This window comes from Mastigoproctus giganteus, chromosome 4, assembly GCF_048544385.1.
Source record: "Mastigoproctus giganteus isolate SK-2022 chromosome 4, ASM4854438v1, whole genome shotgun sequence".
Taxonomy (NCBI): domain Eukaryota; kingdom Metazoa; phylum Arthropoda; class Arachnida; order Uropygi; family Thelyphonidae; genus Mastigoproctus; species Mastigoproctus giganteus.
The window spans coordinates 9814406-9838896 of NC_143578.1; the positions used below are offsets into that span (position 1 = coordinate 9814406).

At 36.7% G+C, this 24491-nt stretch overlaps 1 protein-coding gene across 8 annotated transcripts in view; it reads left to right on the forward strand.

The window, feature by feature from the left end:
* Positions 1-24491, forward strand: part of GTPBP1 (GTP-binding protein 1) — a 270000-nt gene that overhangs the window by 139610 nt on the left and 105899 nt on the right. For all 8 annotated transcript variants that reach the window (XM_090372553.1, XM_090372554.1, XM_090372557.1 and 5 more), the window contains 2 exons: positions 4480-4588; positions 23463-23643. In XM_090372553.1, the coding sequence (XP_090228679.1) occupies positions 4480-4588; positions 23463-23643 (290 nt within the window). The remainder of the gene's footprint in view (positions 1-4479; positions 4589-23462; positions 23644-24491) is intronic.

Below are 24491 nucleotides of genomic sequence, written 5' to 3' on the forward strand. Positions count from 1 at the left end.
CATAGCACAATTGTATGTATATTATTTACAAAAATATTGTGCAAAATCTGTATATAATTTAATTTAATTTTACATTAAACGTTTAACGATTTTTCTTTCTTTCTTTCTTTTTTTTTCCTCCCTCAGACTTCTTGTTAGCGGACACTTCTCTCTAACGGACACATTTTCGTTCCCCATGGCTGTCCGCGTTAAAGGGAAGTTTCACTGTATTATATTATTATGCTTTGTCACTCATTTCTTTGTGTCTCTGCCTGCAAAGCATTTGAGCAACTTGACTTTGCTCTTCTAATCATATTGCCAGGAATTTCACACAAAAACTTTGCTGAAGTCTTCTGACCAAGTTCCTTTAAATTTATTCACTTTTAATCCCCGACACTAGCTGGATGTTTATTTGCTCTCTGATCAAAGCATGCTTCTGCACATCAACTCTGCAACCATCCTTTTTCGGTTTATGTCCCTTTTATGTATGAGAACAATTTGAGGTGCCATCAACACTTAGTTTACTTAACCCTCTTAACCACTTGACTGTGTATGGTACATGCAGATGTGCTGATCAAAAATTGATTCATTTCTGGGTATGCAGATGTTACCATTTAATATTAGGAAGCTGTCCAGCAATCCAATAAATGGAACAGAGAAAGAAGTAAAGGAAAGGAAACTTAGAATTGTTGGACATAATGTTAGATGTACTGTATTGTCAATTTGTCAGTTGCTGCCTGCCTCAAGCGAATTTAAAGTGACATTTAAGTTACAAAGCCAAAGAGGCCTCATGACCAGCAGTGGATACCCTCCCTTCCATTTATTTCCAAAAGCTATATCAACATATGCAGAAGTATATAGTTGCTGGAGGTGTGAAAATTAATATTACTATTTTCAGCTCAACATATACAGGCACTCCCTGACTTACGTAATACTCAACTTTGCATAAGTTTTTGCCAGCTGGTGTAAAATTAAAAAAAATCGTGGAAACATATTTTGTATCCCTTAGGAAAAAATGGAGGTATTGTTGAAAGCATTGCAATGTGAACCCAACAACGCATTTTTTTTTTTTTTTTTTTTTTGGTAATTCGTTCCAAGACCTCAAAAGTTGAAATTTTTACTATATAACTAAACTATTTATCTCTCTAAAAGGTCATTTTTATAGTGGAACACTACCCTTTCATCATTATCATATGTTCTGTTATAAGAATAAATTTTGAACAGCTTTATTGATATTAGGTCACTACCATAAAATAATAAAAACAATTTGCACTTTCCAGTTTATTGGGCTTTTCTGTTAGTGCAATCTATTATAAACGGGTAGTAAAGTCGGATCATGTTTCATTTGTGATAATCCCGATAACTATGGTGAAATATGTTTCCCCTTCACTGAAATCGTCAATCACATATAAAAAAACAAATAAATTTTCAGAATCTTTTCTTCATATTTACTTATTACAATGGTGAAAGGAAAGTGACCAACAGAAAGTGCAAGTGGTGGCAGTGCTAGGAAACAAAACAAAATTGGTTTAGAAATGAAGATGAAAATGGTTAAGAAGTACGAAGCAGGACAAATTTTGTCATCATTGCACTGGAATTAGGTCTTGCTGCTTCAACAGTGAATGCTATTTTAAAGGACAGTGCGTGTGTAAAAGATCATGTTGAAGGATCAACACATTTAAGATCAACAGTGATCACAAAACAGCTTTCGGGTGCTATATCAAAGATGGAAAAGCTATTAATAATATGGATGGAAAATCAGATTGAGAATTGAGTCTAATGGCCATTCAAGCAAAAGCAAGAAGTATTTATGAAGATATTAAGGATAAGTATGGCAAACCAAAAGCCCAAGTTCATGGCAAGCAATGGGTGGTTTAATAGGTTCAAGTATTGCACTGGTTTCCACAACGTTAAAGTATACAATGAATTTGCCAGTGCTGATTCTGCAGCAGTAGAGATATTTTGTGATGTGTTGAAAAAAACCCCTTCTAAATTTCCACAGCCCTCAACCTCTGCTGCAGCATACTTATCAGCTGGATATGTTGATTCTGGCAACGATGCTCTAAAGGTAAAACTTGCTGATGTTATGGCTGTCCCCTCCATTTTTTTTGCAATTTTATAATTCTGAAATTTTTGTAATTGCACACTTTTGTAATTTTTCCTATGCATGAGATTAAAAAAAAAAAAAAAAATGAATAAATAATTCTGTTTACATGTTCGTCAAACATTTCTGTTTTGCTTCAATCAAATTCAGTGCACCATAGTTGCAAGTGCTGCATAAGCCTTTAGGGAAATTCTGACTTACGTAAAAGTCGACTTACACTGAGTTCCGTGGAATGCAACCTTGTGTGAGTTGGGGAGTGGCTGCAATGTCATTATCAGAACTTTTTTTGAACTCACTTGTTATATGCCTTGGATGCATATGAAATTGTGCTTCTTTTGTCAAGATGTTTGTCATTTTCTGAACTTTCTTCAACTTACTATATGTTCTTTAGGTTTGCACATTTTAAGGAAAGATGGAAATTTTTTTGGTAAATTTCTTCATTACTGACATTTTATGAGAGAGTTTAGGGGGAACTGTCAGTCTGCTGAATTTGTAAAGGGTGGTTTAAAAGACCAGAATGACCATTTTGCTTCAAAATAACTTAGATTGAGTTGCACAGGTAGTCTGAAAAATGGAAACTGAAATTTAATGCTTCTAAACATAAAGTTTTTGCACTTGGGGAACAGAAATCCAGGAGTTACTTATTAGGCAGGGGGAATTCAGTTAAAAGTTGGCCAGGGTGATAAAGACTTGAAGTTACAATTCAGTAAGTGATGTTTTCCATGCAGGGTGAACAGGTAGTTAGGAAGGCTATGAAGTTGAAGGGCTATGATATATAGGATGTTTGCAAGTAGGGAAAAAGATGTCATTATCCTCCTTTGTATAAGATGATAAGACTTCATTTAGGATATTGTTTTCAGGTCTAGAGGCCACACTTGAAGAAAGAAGACAAATTCTAGAAAGGATTTGGAGAAGGGCAACCAGATTGAAGGGTGCTGATCAATGCCCATATTAAGAACAGCCTTGGAAAGTGCACATAGCAAAGCTTAGCAACTAGATATCTTAAAAAGGACTGGTGGTAGACATTAATAAGGCTGTGAAGGGAATTAGTAAAATGAATGAGGGAGATACATTTTCACTGGCAGAATTGAAAGTGGTGGTCAAGGTTGATAGTTTGGTAAAGTTCAAGGTGGAATTGGATACACACTTTGTTGAAGGGAGAAAGTATGAATGTGCTTTTTTTCTCCCTCCATTATAATACTAAATTTATATTCGTAGAATGTTAAAGTGGAAATAAATTGGAAAGCCTGCATATTTCAGCTGTTCCAGAATGATGATCCAGATCAGTGTATGGTATTCTGTAGTGGTACAAACATAAGAAAATAAAGACTAATTTTTGGAATGCAATTGTATGTTTTACATGCTGATTCATTGAAACTGAATCAGCATGTAAAACATTATGACTGTGTATTTGGCTAATTAAAACCCACTCAATACTCTGCGAAAAGATGCTAACCTGACAGTTTTTACTGGCTGGATCAGATTCATCTCTTGAGGTAATCGTGGTTTCATTGATACTTGTATAAGGCAGAGCTGTGTTTAACCTTTTCATGATCTAGATCTATACTCCACATTTGTGGGCTTTTTCACATGAGTACATACAAAATTGTATGTTTTTACAAGGTCTCTTTAGGTGCATTAAAAATAATGTAGCTGCTTTTTTTTTTAATTATCTTGTCCAGTATGTCCTGCCATCTATTATCTGTGTTTCTAACTAACAGTAGACAGTTTTAATATATGGCAACATGAAAATAGCTTTGAAAATCAGAGGAGAACATTGAATCTGCCAATCATTGTTGCCTGATTTTGCCTTACAAAATCTGAAATTGAAGAAGTTCTATAGAATTCAGATCTAAAAGTTGATGAATTTAAATTAATTCTTAGATTTTTTAAAATTCTAGTTTGATTTTTGACTATAATTTCACCCCAATGCAGGGAAATCAAGTCAAAATAAATTGATATTTTAAAACATTTATGTAAAAATTCTCTTTTACAAAACTTCAATATTTCTCGAAGGAAACTCACTCCGCAGAGCTAAACGCTATGGAAAACTTGTATGAATACTTGGGGGAAATCCACTTATGAAAAGAAATAAATGTTAAAGAATAATGCCACTCATGTAATAATAAATATGTTTCTGGAAATAGAGGTGTACTTTCAGCAGGATCATGCACCACTACAATTTAGCACATCTGTGTCTACCTTGATATGGAATGGATAGTTCTTCACTGAAGCACTTGTTCATATTCTTAAGATCTCCAGACCTTGCAACTCTGGACTGTTTTGGTGAGAGATACCTTAAAGATTTACCTCTGTTCATTTCTGTTTCTTTTTTTTTTTAAATAATGTTATATTCTTTTGCATTTCAAATTATAAGAGTATAAATTTTATTTTAGGGAATCCTAATAAGTCCTACAGCAGAACAGTTTGATGCCCTTCAGAGGAGGTTAGCACTTCGTCTAGAAAATGGCCACGATGAAGTAATTTATGAAGTTGGAACAGGAGGTTTGTTTATATATTTTCCAGTATTGGAAATTAATATTGTTTGAATATTAATACCAAAAAGTATGGTTGTCCCACACCTGGTACTCTTAATCGGGATCAGGGTGAGGGAGAGAAGAGCAAAGCGAATTGGTACTAAGCAGAGATTTTTCCCTAGTTATTAATACAACTAACTACGTATTAGTTGCTCTGAATAGCACTTTAGACTGATTTTAAAATGCAATCTACCTTTATAACAAAATAATAGAAACTCCTTAAACCTTTAAGACATTAGCAATCATGTAAGATTCTGTTGGCATTTTGAGTACAGTGTAGCATCGAAAATCCGAATGTCAATAATTCGAACGAGCCAGCATTTATTTATTTTTTTTATGCTGGTGCCATGAAATAATTAGAGTAAGCACCAGTTATTTTCATTATGTTTACAAATTGAACTTTGATTCTATTTAATGGCGATTTTAATAAGCGAAAATTGAAGGAATATTATCCATAGGATATAAAAACAAAGATACACTGTATAAAGCACAAATTTGCACCACTTTTTTTTTTTTTCAACAAAATTAAATGATACGTGAAAATCGGAAGAATATTGTCCAGTCCATAGGTTAGCAAAATAAAAATAAATTTGCACTTATATACATACAGTACTAACTAAAAATAACACTTTATTATCTGATATTTCTGTTCATTGGCATTTTTTTGAGGTTGTAAAGACTAAAACAATAAAAAAAAAAAAAAGATGTTTCAATCAATAACAAAGAAGGCGGCATGCAGAAATTGCAACTAACACAATATGGCAAGTGAGATACAGAGTAAAAAGATTCTGGAAAGAGTTTTATTTTACTGTGTTGTAGTTTTCTTTGTCTTTTAAAAGGAAACAGAATTTTTTGACTATTGAATCGAAGATTAGATTTTTACCAGACTTTCAAAAGGAGAAGGGGGATCTTCGATAGCAAAATTTTACAAGCTTTTTTGGAAAGTCAACCATAACAGACATTAAAAACAATGCAAAAAAATTTTAAACTTCATATCGAAACTTGTTTCAGATTGTGCTAAAAAAAACCAAAAAAAACTACAGAACAGCTGACAATCCATCCCTTGAAGATGCTGTTTATTTATGGTTCACACAGAGACAAAGTTTAAGAGAACCCATACCAGGACCTTTGCTGTGTGAAAAGGCCCTGGATTTTAACAAAAAATTATACGATCCCTCGGATTTTAAAGTTACTTTTTTTAGTCTCCAGAACAGTATTTTTGATAAGTTCAAAAATCCAAACAAATTGGAAGTCTGAACTATCCCCGGTCTCAGTTTGGATTTTTGACGCTCTACTGTAATTCCAATAGAATCCCCCCCCCCCACGTGCACACTTGCCTCCTGGCAATTAATTATATAAATGCTACTATTATATAAAGTTATTTCATATTCATATTTCATTAAATTTCATATTCATAATGATGACAGTTAATTTTTCTGAATAAAAAAGTAACATTGCTCAAATGATACAGGATTCTGCTTAATTTTTTTTTTTTTTCCCCTAAATGCACGTTGAATTACTATAATGATATTGTTTTCGAAAAAAAAAGACAACTCGTTAGGCTATTGTTATCTGTTAGGTTTACAAAATTATTGTTAACACCTAAATCTCTATACAGAGATTTAGTATAGACAAAGCCACATGTAACAGCCATGTGGTGTGAGGATGCCCTGGGCTTTTGCTATTCCAGCAGAGGAAAAAAAAAAAATTAAATAAATAAATTTGAAAAAAAAAAAAAAAACTCATGTAGGCACGTGCCAATCCAATTCCAACTAACCCACTCCATGCTTAAACAGAAACTTCCTACATTTCAGTCTAAAATCATTTCTTAATTGAATTTATAGCCTAATGTTCTAATATCATTTTATAACCATGAAATTTTGAAATATAACCATGAAATTTTTACCTTCATTCATTTCTTGTCCTGTTTTGAGGGCTTTTATAGATCTCAGTGAGATACTCTATAAAATGCCTAAGTTAACAAGCTGTAGCTCACATATTCAGAGTTACTTTGGGCACCCTTTTTCCCAACCTTGCCAAATGCATTTCCTGTCTTTCGACTTAATTTTGATGTAGGGTGGGCCATTGGGCATACAGCATCAATGAACAGAGATATTTCTATGAATTTTCAAAAAAGTTACAAAATTTTATTATTTCTCAAGTATTGCAAAAGCCTTCACATTTGTTTCATTCATTATTTTTTCCTTGGAGACTATTACCCTAAAAAATTCTTTAAGGCTTTATTTTGGAGTAAAAATTTAGGCTTAATAAATAATAATAATAATTTTTCATAAATACAGTCGGATTTGGTTATAATGAGCATCAAGGGACCAACAAAATTTCCTTGTTATAACCATTACTCATTATTCACTATATCTGATGAGTTAAATCTACCTCCTATTACAGAGAAAAAGATAATATCAGTATATACCTACATATTATTTATATTAATATGCTTCTGTTCAGTGTTTAAATTGATCCAGCCAACTGTTGTTACATACAAAATTGTCATGTCCAAATTGTTTAGCAAATTTTTCCACTTGAGCCTTCAAGATCGGACCATCTATTGAAAATCCAACAATTCTTTGTGTAGTGAACCATTGAAGCAATGCTTCATGATGTTTGTAACCTCTCACTTTAAAAAAATTTTTTTTTCTGGTTATGTTCTTTTCCAGTGCCAATAATGTAAACATGTTTATTCTTCCACAATGTCAATACTGTTGAAAAGGACAAAGAAAACTTTTTACACACTTCAACATTTTTTGCACCACATTCCAACTCAGTGCTACTCAAAGTGTGGTCAGCAGACCGATGCTGATCCGCAAACTGTTTGTTATCAGTCTATGGCAAATTGGAAATTGGTTGTGGACATTACCGGTTCCCAACGATTTCTCCGTTACCAATCTGCAAGATTGTATTTTACAAACGTACTGGTCTGTGATGGATTGGAAATAAAAAAAAGCTGGTCCTTCACCACAGATAGTTTGAGAAGCACTGTTCTAACTCACGAATAATTTTGACTTTTCACGAATCGATGGAGATTTTCTTTTGTTAGTTTCCGAAGGAAGGGTTCGTTTCTAACTGATTTTATTTTAAAATAACAGTAAAGTGATCTGCATACAAAGTTCTTAGAAGTCTTGAAATAAATTTATGGTTCAGTGAGTACAAGGCAATCTGTAAATAAGGTAATACGACAAGCAGAATGCCAATGCGCTATTGTATAGCCCCTTCCCCAGAAGGACAAGGTCATAAACTGGCTGCTAATCAAATGCAGGTGGTCATAAAAGCTACGTCACCCTTTTAATTTTTGTCTATACCAAAAATTGGGTTTTTTTGATTATCTGAGCAATTAAGAATTCAAACATTCTTAATTGCTCGGGTAGTCAAAATTTGTACAGTATATCTGTGTAGTACGCTAATTATAACAGTGAGCGATTGTGTGGGAATACATGTAAATTAAAATCATTATGGCTTTTGCTCATTACAGCCGTGATCTCATTATTTCCATGCTCATTATAACCAAGTTGGACTGTATTTTGCTTTGGTTCATTTTCACTCGCTTTTCAACTGTCATTTGATCTCAAGGAAATAATAATAATAATAAAAAAAGATAATTTTGATCTTATTATTCACTGTAGCCCCACCCCCAACTCCAACTAGTGAATTCTGTACACGAATGCATTTGCTACTGTTACTTGACTTTTTTTTTTTTTTTTTTTTTTTAGGTCACTTGGACACAGAATTCCAAGTATAATTGTTTGAAATGTTAACCTTTCTCCCTGTGTGCACTGTGCTTGGAGCATTTCATATCACCCTGGAGCGTGAATCCCAAAATCTATTTTCTCCTACTCTAATGTCTTCTATTCAACTCCTCCTAGTGTGAAAGTTATTTTGATGTTATTATTTCTGAAGTCTTTGCTTTGCTCTTTCTTTTTAATTTTTTTTATTATTATTTTTTTTAACATTAAAAGGATAGGTATCACTTTTCTGGCCATTCCTGAAGCCTATTTAAATCAATGTGAAGGAAAGAGGGCAACTTGGCATGGCCATTAATCATTCTCAGTCTTTATGTCATCTTAAAATTTTGACATTTTATCCTTCACCATTATCATTTTAGTCAGCACTAATCCTTGAGGGACTCGTGTATCTTTGGGATGCTGTGGAAAGGTCTATTTGAGCTTTGGATCCTCTATCCAGGAATGTGATGAAATTATGGACATTTCCATTCCTACCTAGCCTTGTTTTGTGTCTTGAAAATTGGTCGTGGACGTTACCGGTCCTGGCCCCGGGTGCCAAGCGATTGACTGAGCGATTTCTATTTGTGCTTTCACTGCGACTTTTTGATAGGTGAATTCTGCTTTCTCTTTTACGTTCCTCTCTTTGAGAAATCCTTTAATTTAGTAGCTCTTGTATCAAAAGTACTGGTAGAGAGCAAGGAAGGAAAGTAACCTTTCTTTATTTTTCATATCTAATAGACTAACTCCTACTAATTTCACTTGGTCACTCCAGGCACTGCTCCTGCCTCCCTGTGGCGGGGCCGGTAACCTTGGCAGAAAAGTTCATCTGCCAGGGGCTAAAAGGAGCCAAGATGGAACAAAATATGTTTCCTTGTTTAGAACCGACAAGCAGTCGGCTAAACACAGAGCACGAACATGACTCTTCGCAAGCAAAGAGGTTAAAAACCATTTCCTCTGCGACCGAGTTTCCTGCATTTTTAATAATGCATTCATTATCAGAACAGCCTCTTAGTAAGCTATCCCCCCTTTCTTATCCAAAAACACTTGGAAAGTATTGCAGGGTCTCCCAAGATGGTTAAGAGATTGCAATCGGGGGACTTACTAGTAGAAACTGTCAACTGCAGGCATTCTGAAAAACTCCTGAAAGTGACAAACTTTGCAAAAATTCCAGTAAAGGTAACTGCCCATGCAACCCTAAATACATCTAAGGGTGTTATATCTAGTTGGGACCTTTTGAATGTGACAGAAGAAGAAATTAAAGAAGAGCTAAATGAACAAAATGTAATTGCTGTCAAAAGAATCATGACTAAAAGGGACAATATACTCACACCCACCAGAAGTATCATTCTCACCTTTAACAGTCCAAATCTACCCTCAACAGTAAAAGCAGGATATTTACTCTATCGCATTCGTCCTTATATTCCTAATCCGTTGAGATGCTACAAATGCCAAAAGTATGGCCATTCTCAGACGGCATGCAGAGGAAACCCATCATCATCAGCCATTTTCAATCCACTGCAGGATGAAGGCCTCTCCAGCAACTTTCCAGTTCCTTCTGTTTTGAGCACTGGCCATCCATTTACTACTCAAAAACTCATGAATTTCATCTATCCATCTCCGCCTTTGTCTTCCGGGTTTTCTTCTAGCTCCTCTTGGGTACCATTCTGTTATTTTCTTAGTCCATCTGTCATCATGTCTTCGAGCTATGCCCAAGACCATTTTAGTTCTTTAGTTTTGATAAGAATGTCCTTTACTTGAGTTTGCTGCCTAATCCATGTGTTTCTCTTCTTATCTAACAGTCTGATTCCCAATATAATTCGTTCCATTCTTCGCTGTGTAGTTCTTAGCTTCTCTTCCATTCTTTTGGTGAGTGCCCAAGTTTCACTTCCATAAGTCATGGTGGGGTATACATTGGTTCATTATTTTACGTTTCAGACAAACAGGGATATTGCTCTTCAGTATGTGACTATATTTCCTGAATGCTATCCATCCAAAATTTATTCTTCTCTTGACTTCCAGCCATTTATCATTATTACAGCTAATAACTTGTCCCAGATAAGTATATGACTCCACCTTTTCAATTACTGCTCCTTCAATCATTATTTCCCTTTCCGTGGCATACTTGTTCATCATTACTTTTGTTTTAGCCATATTCATCTTTAGTCCAAAATCCTTACTAACTGTGCATAACTGATTAAGATTTTCCTCTAATTCTTTGGGATCGTGGCTTATGACCACAATGTCATCTGCAAATCGTAAATGGTTTAGGTACTCTCCGTTCACATTGACTTCTTTCTGCGACCAGTCTAATCTTCTGAAAGCTTCCTCAAGGGCAGCAGTAAACAGCTTCGGAGATATTGTCTCCCCTTGTCGAACTCCTTTCTCGATTTTAAATTTGCTACTGTCTTTGTCTAGTCTAATAAAGGATGTAGCACTCTCATATATTTTCTTCAAAATCATAATATATGGAGTATCTATGCCTTGTCTTTCCAGTGCCTGAAACATTGCCTTATGCTGTATGGAGTCAAATGCCTTTTCATAATCCACAAATGCCAGGCATAATGGCGTTTTATATTCATTTGCTTTCTCCATTAGCTGTGGGGACCCCAGGGAAACCCAGCTTGTCCCAATTGTGGATCTTCTGATCACAGTCAAAACGACTGTTCAGCAAAAGAAATGACTTGTCCTAATTGCAAGGGTAACCATCCTGCTTACTCTAAAACATGTGAGAAGTGGAAAATGGAGAAAAAAATTGTAAAATATAAAGTCGAAAATAAAGTTACTTATCAGGAAGCAAGAAAATTAATTGCACCCAGTATATCTAACCGTAGCTATGCCAGTATTGCAAAAAAATATCAAACAATAGCCACGCAAACTGATGTTACTGTTCCATCCAACATATCAATCTCCGACTGGGCTCGAGCTGTTCTTTCTCAGCAACAGTCCAATATCCAGAAGCACTCAGATCAAGCAAGTAATATGCCTCTTACGATTCCAGCAAAATCTCCTCATTCGCCAATGATTGCTACTACACCAAATAATCCCAGTTCAACTTCAAAACAGAGTATTCAGGAAACATCAATAGATCAAGAGTACCCATCTAAACAGGAAGATCCGATTCTTGGAATATTTGCAGAAGAAGAAGAAGATATGGACACAGGTCACCCCACCTTTCCAAAAAGAAATAAACCAAAGCCAGAACGCCACAAGACAGCCACGTCAGGTACAGCTTCTTCTAAACTCAAATAATGCCTTATATTTTACAGTGGAATTGTAGAGGCTTTAGAGGCAACATTGATGACATTCAGTACTTAATTAGACGCTACTCTCCAGTGGGTTTCTGTCTGCAGGAAACCTATTTAACTGCTAAAATTTCTGTTTCTATAAAAAACTACTCAGTCTATCGAAGAGATCGGAATACATCTGACTCTGCTCGTGGTGGTGTAGCTATTTTGATTAACTCAAAGATCCCTGCTAGTCAAATCATTCTTCAAACCCAAATTGAAGCCGTTGCCGTGCGTCTGATTGCTGAGATTGCATTTACGCTAGTCTCAGTCTATCTCCCACCAAACAATACCTACTCTTATAAAGATATCGAAGAACTTTTAGTACAGCTACCCTCCCCAATCTGCTTGCTAGGGGATTTCAATGGCCACCACCCTTTATGGGGATCCTCTAAATTAGATAGACAGGGCCAACTGATTGAAACCTCTACTAGATAAACAGAACCTTACCTTTCTTAACAGTGGTACACACACCCACATACAGTTACTTACTGGACAGACCTTTGCAATTGACCTCTCGATTTGTGCTCTGATACTGTTTTCAGTCATTCAGTGGTCCGCTATGGATGATCCAATGGGAAGTGACCATTTTACAGTTGTCTGTGTAACCTGCTCACTACACAACTACCATTAGACCAACCCTGCAGAAAAGGGAAATTTTCTAAAGCCAAATGGGCCAAATTTCAATCAGCAATCATTCTGGACAAAGAAACTATTCAGCTACAACCTATAGATAAAGTAACCGATTATATCACATCCAGTCTTTTAGTTGCAGCAAAATACTCAATTCCATTATCAAACCCCCCAACCCGACGGCACTTCAACTACTGGTGGAACGAAGAGTGCACGAAAGCAAAGAAGGAAAAAAATAAAGCATTCAATTTATTCCGTTGATTTCCGACAACAGCTAATTTAATTAGCTACAAGAAGCTAAGGGCAAAAGCGCGGTTCATTCACAGGCAAGCCAAGAAAGATTCTTAGACTCGGTTTGCATGTACTATCAACAGAAATACCGACTCCAGATTAATATGGAAGAAAATTAGACAGCTTTCTGGGAAGTTTCCAATCATCCCTTCCCTAATTCTTTCATACAATGGACAAGAACTCTCTGATCCTCTAGATATAGCGAATGCCTTGGGTAAAACCTTTGCCGAAGTCTCTGCTATATCAGATTACACTCCAAAATTCCAAAAAATTAAGACCTCCACCGAACAGAGGCCCATTAACTTTAGAACCTCACTATCACTTCCGTATAATCAGCCCCTTGAATATTGTGAACTTTTACAAGCCATAAAAACAACGAGAAACAGTGCAGCTGGGCCAGATTGCATATATTATGTCATGCTGCAGCATCTCGATGAGCAGAATTTACAAATGCTGCTAGTTTTCTTTAACCGGATCTTCCTGGAAAATATTTATCCAACATCTTGGCACCATGCTACAGTTTTGCCCTTTTTGAAACCTGGAAAAGATCCTTCCAGTCCTAATAGTTACAGGCCAATCTTTCTGTCAAGTTGCCTTGGTAAAATTCTTGAAAAAATGATCCACAGTCGACTCAGCTGGATCATTGAAACTGAACAACTATTGAGTAATTGTCAACATGGCTTTCGCAAAAATAGGTCCTCTCTAGATCTGATGATCAAGGCCGAATCTGAAATTCGCAATGCCTTTGTGAAAAATGAACACCTTGTCATGGTCTCCATTGATATAGAAAAGGCATTCGATACTACCTGGCGGTATAGCATTCTCAGTGACCTACATAATCTTGGTCTACGAGGCAACCTGCCTATATTCATTAGGAACTTCCTCCATTTCCGCTCTTTCCAGGTTCGATACCAAAACTCCCTTTCTTCTACATTCTTGCAGGAAGAAGGAGTACCACAGGGGTCGGTTTTGAGCGCAACCCTGTTTGCCCTTAGAATTGATTCCATTTACAAATACTGTAGAAGCCTATCTTTATGCTGACGATCTCTCCATTGCTTGCCACTCTCAGAACATGAGATCTATTGAACGGCAATTGCAAATGTCCCTCAATAAAATTCAAAAATGGGCTGAGTTCAATGGATATCGGCTTTCCCATCAGAAAACAGTTGCTATCCACTTTTGTAACCAACGCAAATTACATATAGACCCTGAACTCCGGATATCAAATTCCAGCATCCCGATTACCAACAATATTAGATTCTTGGGATTAATATTAGACAGCAAGTTAAATTTCCTTGAGCACATAAAAGTAATACGTACTACTTGTCTGAAAAAGCTGAACATGCTTAGAGCTCTATCTGCCCAGTCTTGGGGAGCAGATCGTACAACTTTGCTGCTCTTATATAGAGCACTGATTAGATCTCGGTTAGATTACAGTGCCCCAGTTTATGATTCTGCTCGAAAGAGTGTATTGCGCTGGCTCGATCCTGTACAACACAATGCACTGAGGATTGCTCTTGGTGCTTATAGGACATCACCAGCCTATAGTCTATATATTGAAGCCCATGAGCCCCCTCTTTACCTCCGCAGAAAAATGTTACTACTTAAATATGCAGTCAGAATACGAAACTGTTCTCCGCACCCCATCCAACCATATCTCTTTAATCCATCATTTCACAATCTCTATAGAAATAAACCAAATAAAATACGCCCAGCAGGCCTACGGCTCCTTGAAATAGCACAAAATTGGAATGTTCCTCTCCAGAGTAGGCAGCACAGAAAGAATTATTCTTGCCCACCATGGACCCCATTTCCTCAACCATCCTGTGATAATTATTTTCTCCAATGGGGAAAGAATCGTCTACCAACTCTGAATGTGCAACAACTCCATGCTAGCCATATTCAAAACTGTTTTGACTTCTTACCGATATATACAGATGGTTCCAAATCTCATTCAACTGTTGGAGCAGCAGCAGTGTTTCCCTCTGCTATCATATCAGCCTCTCTTCCACCTGAGTACAGCAGCTTTTCAGCGGAATTATATGCAATTCAATTAGCTCTAGAAAATTTGACTCTTCACCCATCTGCAAAATATTTAATCTACACTGACTCTCTCAGCTCAATTAGAGCAATGCAGAATTTCTCTTATAAGGATCACCCTATACTAAATCAAATCAAGTATTTGCTGTTGAAAATCGAAGATCGCCAGCAACGAGTGAACTTTTGCTGGATTCCAGCACATTCAGGCATCAAAGCATTAGCATTAGTAGCATTAGTAGAGGCATTTGATGCAAGAAAGCAAGCTTATGCAGCATCAGCCAAAAAAAAAAAAAAAAAAAAAAAAAAAAAAAAGTAACATAAATAAATAAAAATAACCACTTCCACTTCACCCCTCTGTTCGTTCGAAATACCTGTCCAGCTGAGCCTTAAACTTATTTAGGCTATCAACTTCCACGACAAGGGATGGAAGTCTGTTCCACCCACCAACCACCCGCTGGCTAAAGGCAAATTTCCGCACATCTATCCTACATCTGTCTTTCCTCAATTTGAATTTATGCCCTCTCAGGTGATTTTTCTGAGCTAGAGGAAGAATCCCATCAGCATTGAGCATGCTCAAACCATTCAAGGCTTTGTACACCTCTATCAGATCACCCCGCTGGTGCCTAGTTTCCAGACACTGTAATTTGCAAAACTTAAGCCTTTCTTCGTAAGAGAACCCCTTTGTCCCATTCACCAATCTAGTTGCCCTTCTCTGTACTCGTTCCAGCAGCTCTACATCCTTCCTGAAATGAGGCCTCCAGGCCTGTATACAGTACTCTAGGTGTGGCCTGACCATTGCCTTATACAAGGGAATAATCACCTCCTTATCCCTGCTAGAAAAATTTCTATATATCATTGACAATACACCATGAGCTACTCTTGCAGCTCGTCTGCACTGCTCAGAGAACTTCATATCTGCCTGCACCACCACCCCCAGGTCCCTTTCATTCTCTACCACTGTCAGTGTAGTACCACAGAGTTGATACGTTGCTCTGGGGTTGCTGTTTCCCATATGTAGTACTTTACATTTGTCAATGTTAAACTTCATTTGCCACCTCGAAGCCCATCTGCTCAACCTTTCCAAATCCTGTTGCAGCAGCATAGTGTCAGTAGTGTCCTTGACAACCCTGCCAACCTTTGTATCGTCTGCAAACTTGGACATTAAGCCTGATATACCATCATCAATATCATTTATAAATACAGAAAACAATAAAGGCCCCAATACTGAACCCTGAGGGACTCCACTAATAACATTAGTCCACGATGAGCAGTGTCCATTGATTACCACTCTCTGTCTTCTCCCCCTCAACCACCCCTTTATCCATAGCAGCAACTTGCCTCCAATGCCACACTGCTCCAATTTGTGCAGCAGTCTTCCATGTGCAACAGTATCAAAAGCCTTTCTAAGATCCAAGTATATAATATCAAAGTTATTCCCTGCATCCAGTTCTTTTGTGACTGCATCATAGTATCCAATCAAATTGGTCAGGCAAGACTTCCCCTTAACAAAACCATGCTGTGTCCTAGCTATAACTGAAGTCTTGTCTAGATGATCCTGCAGTGCTTCTTTCACCAGTGCCTCCATTAATTTTCCGGGAACAGAAGTTAAACTCACAGGTCTATAATTACTTGTGTCAGCCTTTGATCCCCCTTTGTGAATTGGGGTCACATTTGCACATCTCCAGTCAATGGGTACCTCCCCTGAGTCCAAGGAAGCTCTCATAATTATGGCTAAGGGTTTGCTTACCTCCTTTGCTGCCTCCTTTAATATAACTGGATAGATCCCATCCACCCCAGGTGCCTTTCTTGTGTTTATCTTCAACAATTTCTCCTCCACTTTGCTCTCAGTTATTACAAGATTCTCTAGCTTACTGCTAGAGTTGAATACACCTCTGGCATTCCCCTCGCTGAATAACTCCTCATGTGTGAATGTCGATGCAAAATATTCATTTAGTTTGTTAGCTACCCGAGCAGGGTCATCAACAGTTGACCCATCGATCTCAAGTGGACCAATCTGATTCATCCCCTTCCTTCTAGAGTTTACATAAGTAAAGAACTCTTTGCTGTTTTTCTTCGCATCCCTTGCCAAGGATCTCTCGTAATCTGCCTTCGCCTGCCTAACCTCCTTTGTAACTTGGTTACAGATCAACTTGTATCTATCATAGGCATCCGTGTCACGTGTTAATTTGTATGTATCCCATGCATTTTTCTTCTCTGCCATATGCCTCATTAGTTCATCTGACAACCATTTAGGCCTAAACCTTGAACAATATTTCTTAGTTGGTATGTAAAGCCTAGTAGCTTCCACGATAAGTTCTTTGAATGCTTCCCATTTTGAATTTGCTGTTGGCAATATCATCAGTTGATCCCACTGTATAGAATTTAAATACTGTCTCAGTCCATTGTAGTCGCCTTTACGAAAGCAATACCCCTTCCCTTTACCCCTAATGGTAGTTACCTCTTTGAGTAACTCCCACTTCAGCACACTGTGATCACTGCCACCAAGTGGTTCATTTATCTGCAGATTCTGAATGCATGAAGAATCACTACTGATAATCAAATCAAGAGTATTACTCCCTCTAGTTGCCTCCCGAACATGCTGATGTAGAAAACAATCATCCAATAAATCCACAAAAGCCTTGCTACTGTGTGAGTGACCAGCCCCCAAATTCCAGTCAATATCTGGGAAATTAAAATCCCCCATTATAAGACTCTCTGATTTACTGGCCCACTCTATTTCTCCGAACAGTTTCTTATTATACTCATCAGAGTCATTAGGCCTATAGCACACTCCTACTCTCAATTTTGATCTCCCAATGCTTATGTCACACCAAACTGACTCGACACTGCACTGTCCAGCGATGTCGACTGGCTTCACTTCCTTGGATTTTATGTGTTTCTTAATTAATAGCATAACCCCTCCTCCCTTCCTATCCTGTCTATCCTTTCTGTACACATTGTACTCCCCAAATTCCAGTTCTGCATTTCTTATATCTGTGTGACACCACGTCTCTGAAATCCCCACAATATCTGCCTTTGATGTTTTGAGCAATACCTCAAATTCATCAAATTTATTTACTAAACTCCTAGCATTGGTGTACACACAAGTATACATGCACCTGTTCTTTTTCTTAGCTACCCTAACACAACCCATGTGTTTACTTGTACCCCAATGATTCCCAGCAGTCTCTGAAATATCCTGCATCTTATTTTCCAGGCTGCGGCTCATTCCAATAGAAGCAGTGCAAGAATCACTTTCACCTCTGCCAGTGGCTACTGTTAATCTATTAGTCCTTGTATCCCCCCAATCTAGCAGTTTTCCGACCCACCTAACATTGCCTCGATAGCATCAGCAAACATTCTTGCACCCTTTCTATTTAAGTGTATCCCATCCCTGTAGAAGCAGTCTCTCCTGTTAACAAGTACAGACCAGGCTGAAAAAAATTCTACCCCTTGAGCCCTGCACAATCTTTCCAGGGCCGAATTGATTGACAGGGCTCTCATCATATACTCCCTCCTATCGTGTCTGGGCAGAATTGCAGACACTTTCAATTTCAACCCTAATTCACGGCTTTTTTTCATCAGTGACCTGTACTTGTCAAGTAATTCCGCCGGTCTCCTACTCTTAATGTCATTAGTGCCAACGTGTACAACTATATCACCTTTTGTGCCCTTAAAAGATGATATCCGCTCTACAACGTCATCAACTTTTGCCCCTGGCAGACATACCCTGGTCCTATTCCACCTATCCTTTTTACAAAGCATGTTTCCCGTTTCCCTGACAATAGAGTCACCAACAACTACTAGTTCCTTTGGGACCAGCGCATTCTGCCTTGGGGGTTGCCGCTGTGTTCCGCGATGACCAAGTGCAAGCTCTGGCATTGGTGTGGGCAGCTGAGAGCTTGATGGGCCCCTCACTTGTAATCCTTCGAGGGCATCCACCCTATCCTTCAAGCTCTCATATAGGCCCATAACAACGCTGAGTTGTCGCCTTATCTCCTTACACTCCTTGCATCGCACACACACAAAGACATCCCCCATGGCAGTATCATGTCCCATACTTGACTGCTCCGCAAACATCAAGCAAATAGTGCATCTTACAAGGCTGTGATTCAGAGGACAACTGCCCCCCTCAGTTCTCCCCTGGGCCACAGCATTCCCATTAGCTTGAGCCCTTTGCTTTGCTGCTCTGGTTTGAGTCATGATTTAGATTTACTTTCAATAAAATTTCAATTTCTGTACAAAATTAAATCCTAAACTTGTATCCAAACACAGTTATAACGCTATATTTATGTTTCAGTAACGAGTGTTATCTACGGAATATTTACGTTTCAGTAACGAGTGTTATCTACGAAATATTTACGTTTCAGTAACGAGTGTTATCTGCGAAATCCCTTTATATAACTTTCGTATCAAGTTATGTATTAATTATTTGTTTTTACTAATTATTTATGTTACGTAACCTAAGTGGTTATATGTATAATTAATTATGTTAAATAAAATTAATTATATTACGTTTGTAATCTAAGTCGTTATATGTATTTATTTAAACGTACAATTTAACTGCTAACGAAGTTCAACTAACGCTATCTAGTACGGTATATCGTATCACAAAGGCGGGAAAATTACGAACGGTTAGCGGAGTTGAAACAGGTGGAAACCTTTACCGATACTTTTATGCAATTACAAGGCCGAGTAAAGAATAAATACACCAAATTAATCAGAAAATCAAAGGGAACGAGTTGGCTGATATTTCGGCTAAAAATCCATCAACAGTAGACTTAACCTCTGCCTATATTCCAGTTTCTGATTATAATATTATAATTCAAACAGCATTTTGTGCACAGTGGACAGAGCTATGGCATAAACAAACAAATAACAAACTGCTCCAGTTAAAACAGGACCCAAAATTTTGGCACTCATGCATTCAGACAGTTCGGCGAGAAGAAGTGGTACTCGCGCGGATTAGAATAGGACATACTCATCTGACTCACCTCCATCTACTCACAGGCGATGATCCTCCTCTTTGTTCACAGTGCTCTGAGCATCTAACAGTCAAACATATTTTGATTGACTGTCCACATTATCAACAACATCGAACTTCAATATTTCATTCTCTGGCTAATTTCTGTGAACGGATAACATTAAATGATATCATTGGTGAAAATGCCAATATTAATGAACTTTTCTGTTATTTGAAACAAATAGGAATGTATAAGCGACTCTGATTAGTTTCTGGCATGAAATGAGATTGAACCGTCTTCACATTAATTATTTATTTTATCTTTTCAACATACCTATGAATAGGCGCAATATAGCCACAGCAGCTTGTGCGCCATTAAACACCCATACCACACACACAAGTTACCGGTCCCCAACGATTTCTCCGTTACCAATCTGCAAGATTTGTATTTAAAAAAGTACTGGTCTGCGATGGATTGGAAATAAAAGAAGCTGGTCCTTCACCACAGATAGTTTGAGAAGCACTGTTCTAACTCACAAATAAAGTGAGTTAGAACAGTGCTTCTAACTCACTTAATTTCCAATAAAGTGAGTTTAGAAGGCACAAAACTAGGATTGATATTATTTTGATATTGATTGATACAAACAAGGCACAAAATAATACATAGAACAAAACAAATATGATACTCAAACGTAATGTGACTGGTGGACACAGGCACACAGCTAAACTCTGAATTACTTTGAAGTAAACATTACGCATGACCAAACTGCATGAAGCCTCGACTAGAATGGCAATCATATCAGCATCAGTGTTGCCAACTCTAGTCAGTTTAAAATACCTAGGGCACAATGCAAAAATAGCTATAATCCTACATTAACAATGGGGGAAAAAATTGTAGCTGAAGGGAATTTAAATGATTGGTGTATATATTCTGAAAAACGACAGGGGAGGAAGAAGTACGTGCCCCGGTGCCTCTACTCTGAATCTGCCTATGGGGAGAGGGAAGGTCATGGAGTCTATAGTCAAAGATGCATAAGAGTATATTGGTAAGTATAATCATAAATCAGTGTTGTGATCCAGTCTTATAAAGGAAAAACATTTATTTCACCAAAATGATAAATTATTATGATTTAGTCACAAGGGAATTAGATGCAAGAAAATTCTGATATTATATTCAGCAAAGCATTTTATATATTTCCAATTGGGAGGTTATTATACAAGCTGGAGTCTCTCAGGATTTCTGGCAAAGTCCTTTGGTTGATTGAGATATGGCTGAAGGATAGGAAGCAGATGGTTATTTATAAATGTTTATTCTTCAAAGTGGACCTAACTGCTCCCCGGGAAGTTCCCATACGTAAACTCAATTGATTTGGGAGGTGCAGTATGGCCTAAGTAGCCCTTGCACCAGAAACTACTACAGCGACAACAAAGTGGGCCAAGGCTGTAAGCAGAGTTCTGTATTGTTTAGTACTAGAGCCATTCTGTTTTAATCTTTATGATTGATATAGATAAGGGAATAAATGGTACTATATTGAAATTAGCAGATGAAATAAAGGTCTGAAGAGTGGCTAACAATTTAAATAAGGCCGATCTGAAAATGTCAGAGATAATACTCACAAATTAGTTTACATCACAGGGCTTACAATGCAGGAACCATTGAGGCCAATTTGCATGTTGAGCTTTCTGAAAAGCCTGGAATAGCTCCTAAGAGGGAATCTACTCCTTCACTATAGTCTCCCAGTATAAGAAGCTTTTGCAAATTCCTCTAGTGTATGATAGAACTCAAACTCAGAACTCTCAGAATGCATATCAAGTAAAAACCCATACAATCACAGAGGAACAAATGTAAGCACATAATGCTTTGACTCACTGGTATGACTGGTAGAAACCAGCAGAAGTTGCATTGCTATTTAGTCTGATTATTTTACCACTCACTACTACTGTAGTTGTTGGGAATTTAGCAATATCAGTCCTTGATTCTCTACCCCAGTACAAAGATGTTGGGCACAAAATCGGGTGGTGGGGGTATGTGACTCTCACACTGAGACCAGGGGCATGTTGGTTGAAAATGGTTGGGAACTACACTGTGCAACTTTGATTCTGTGTGTAAAATATGCATTCTTTTGATATGCCATTTATATATTATATAGCCTTCTTTATTAACACTACTTCATCAAAATGGTAATGATCACCAGTTACATCTACAGAGAATACCTTTTGCATTAATGCATTTTATTAGTGTCTTGTTCTGGTTAGTTGTTCATTCATATACTCTTATTGGAGATATAGTATATACTTCCATATGCACTTATTTGTTGATTTGATTCAGTGTAGACTAAATATGAGGACACTAAGATCTATATACAGTATTTTGATTATCTTAAAGGATGTTTAGCTTGGTTTTACAGTAATGCAATATATTTCCATAATCATCTTCTGGTTTCAAATTCTGAACAAGTTGATGTTTACTTGGAAACAGTTTTCTGGTGAGCTTTTAGGGATTTACACTACAGCATTTATTGCTACAATTGTTTCTGTTATTATAATTGGAAGTTGAGAATAAGAACATTTTTTTTCTGTGTAATTTGTTCCTTGCAAAATTTCTTGTAGATATAATGGAGCCAGGTTTGAAATGAAGCACCAAAATTTTCTGTAAGTTCTTTCTAACACTCCCAAGTATCCATAATAATTTGAATTAAATTAATAATCTTCAATCTGAAACAAATAAAAAATAACTGAAATTTATATCACAAATTATTTGCATATTGTTGAATGATATAATAGACTTGTGTCAATTGAACACATAAGTGAAGCAAGTAACTTTAGCCGGGTGGGTAAAGTGCCTGCCTGGCAACCCAAAGGTCATGGGTTCGAGTCCTGCCTCGGGCTTGGATCAGAGTAAAATGCAAAAACTTTGGGAGGTGCATTATAGCCATAGAAGCTGATGCGTCAACAACTAAAAAAAACAAATTTAAAAAAAATTAACTAACATGTTCACTGCTTCAATGCAAATTTACATCAAAACGAGCTGCAGTTTTTGTGCCTTAATGCAAATATGTGTCCACTGAATTGGAGCCAATAAATGATGCTGTAAATGGAAAAGCACTTGAAATGAACAACTGAGTAATATTGGTGAACACTGATTGAACCATGGGCTATTGCATTATGGCTAGGATTTTGCTTAGAGTCAATCGCACATTTTGTCTAGAAAGTGTTATAAAAAAAAATCTGTTTACTTGGTTCACGGTTTTGTATGTTCTTCTTAGATTGAAGTTATTTTATCTAGTTTATTATTTTCCCACAAAAAGAAAAGGTGAAATTTTTTTCTTTAGTTATTTGAAAAACAAAACATCTTTAGTGTTCATCTACTAATAAAATTTTTTTTTAAAGAGTGTTTTTGTATAAAATTTTGAGTATTTAGTTAGAGACAGACATGCACTTAACACTTATCCATCAATTTAATAATTACAAGGTTACAATACTATGAATTAATTCCATTAGACTGTGCATTTTGAGTGTTCACAAATCTCGATTACCATTCAAGGAAATATAGAATGCTATTCTAAAGTTTTGCAAATGGCACTTCAACAAGGTGCAGTGAACACTTTTATTCCCGAAGGAGTAAACATACTCTGAAAATACTGTTATATATTTGGCATTTACATTGTTAACTAACAGCACATTCAGAAGATGTGCAGGATATTGCCTACCAACATAGGCAGCTTTAAAGATTTAATCCATGATAATTCTCTCTTGCAACTGTAATATGATTGTATTTTTTTGTGATCCCAGTTTCACATACAGTTGCTTGCCATCCAGTTGGTATCTGTTTAACAGTTGCAATCTACTTACTTTGTAAGTTTCTGCATGCTTTGAATAAATTTTTATTCCTAGATAGTGGAGAAGCAGGATTAACAGATGAAGAAATGGCAGCTTCAGTAGCTACATTAGAAAGCATGGCAACCACTTTAGATGCAGATTGTGTATTATTGCGAAAACACAAAGCAGAACAAGGGTTTGTGGCAGAATACCTAATTAGGAAGAGGGCAAAAGATGATGATTTTGTAGAAGTCAGGTAAGAATTTCATTTCAGACATGGTTCTTCATTTAAGGTTTTCATTTAATTGTTTTTGCTTTAAGGCTGTCTTTTTTTATTTTATTATTTTTTTTCTTCTTTAACTTATATTTCAAGTATATGCTTGAAATATAAGTTAAGCAGTAAAAGTTAATGGCTTAACTTTTGCTTTTGACTTTTCTGTAAATAAATAAAAAATTGTGGTATATATAAAATATATATACCATAATTTTTATCACTCATTTGATCTATTTTCTCTAGGGGTAGTGGAAAAATGATTATTGAGTGCAGATAACACTCTGGGAAAATGGCTATATGGCAATTGCCATTTGGTAAGTAGGTTATCGAAATATTTCATGAAACAGAAAATGGGTCACAAAGGACCCGTTCATGCCTATTTTAAGGTGTTGAATAAGGTGTTGTCATTCACACCATACAGATTTTACTGTACATCAGTGGACTGCATTTTGCTTTTGTTACAGGAAGAACTAACTAAGGCAGACTCTTTTGAGGAGTCAAAAAAGCGATCAATGACCAATTTACATTGGTTTAACATAACGTTGGCCAAGCAAGATTTTAGATTTACAAATCCATGCTTTAATTCATTTAGTATATTATACTTAAGAGAATCTTGTAATGCAACCTTAACCAACACTAAACTTCCTCACCACTGTTCCCCCTTGACACAGCTGAAGGGCATTTATACAGTGTTTTAATTTGATTAATGTTTATATCTCAGAAACAGACTTGAGATGTATGTTTATAGGAACTTTATTTCTTAATAAAAATGGTTTAATAATGGTTTTATTTTTAGTTGTTAGAATGTTCCTACATTTGCTCCTTGCAAT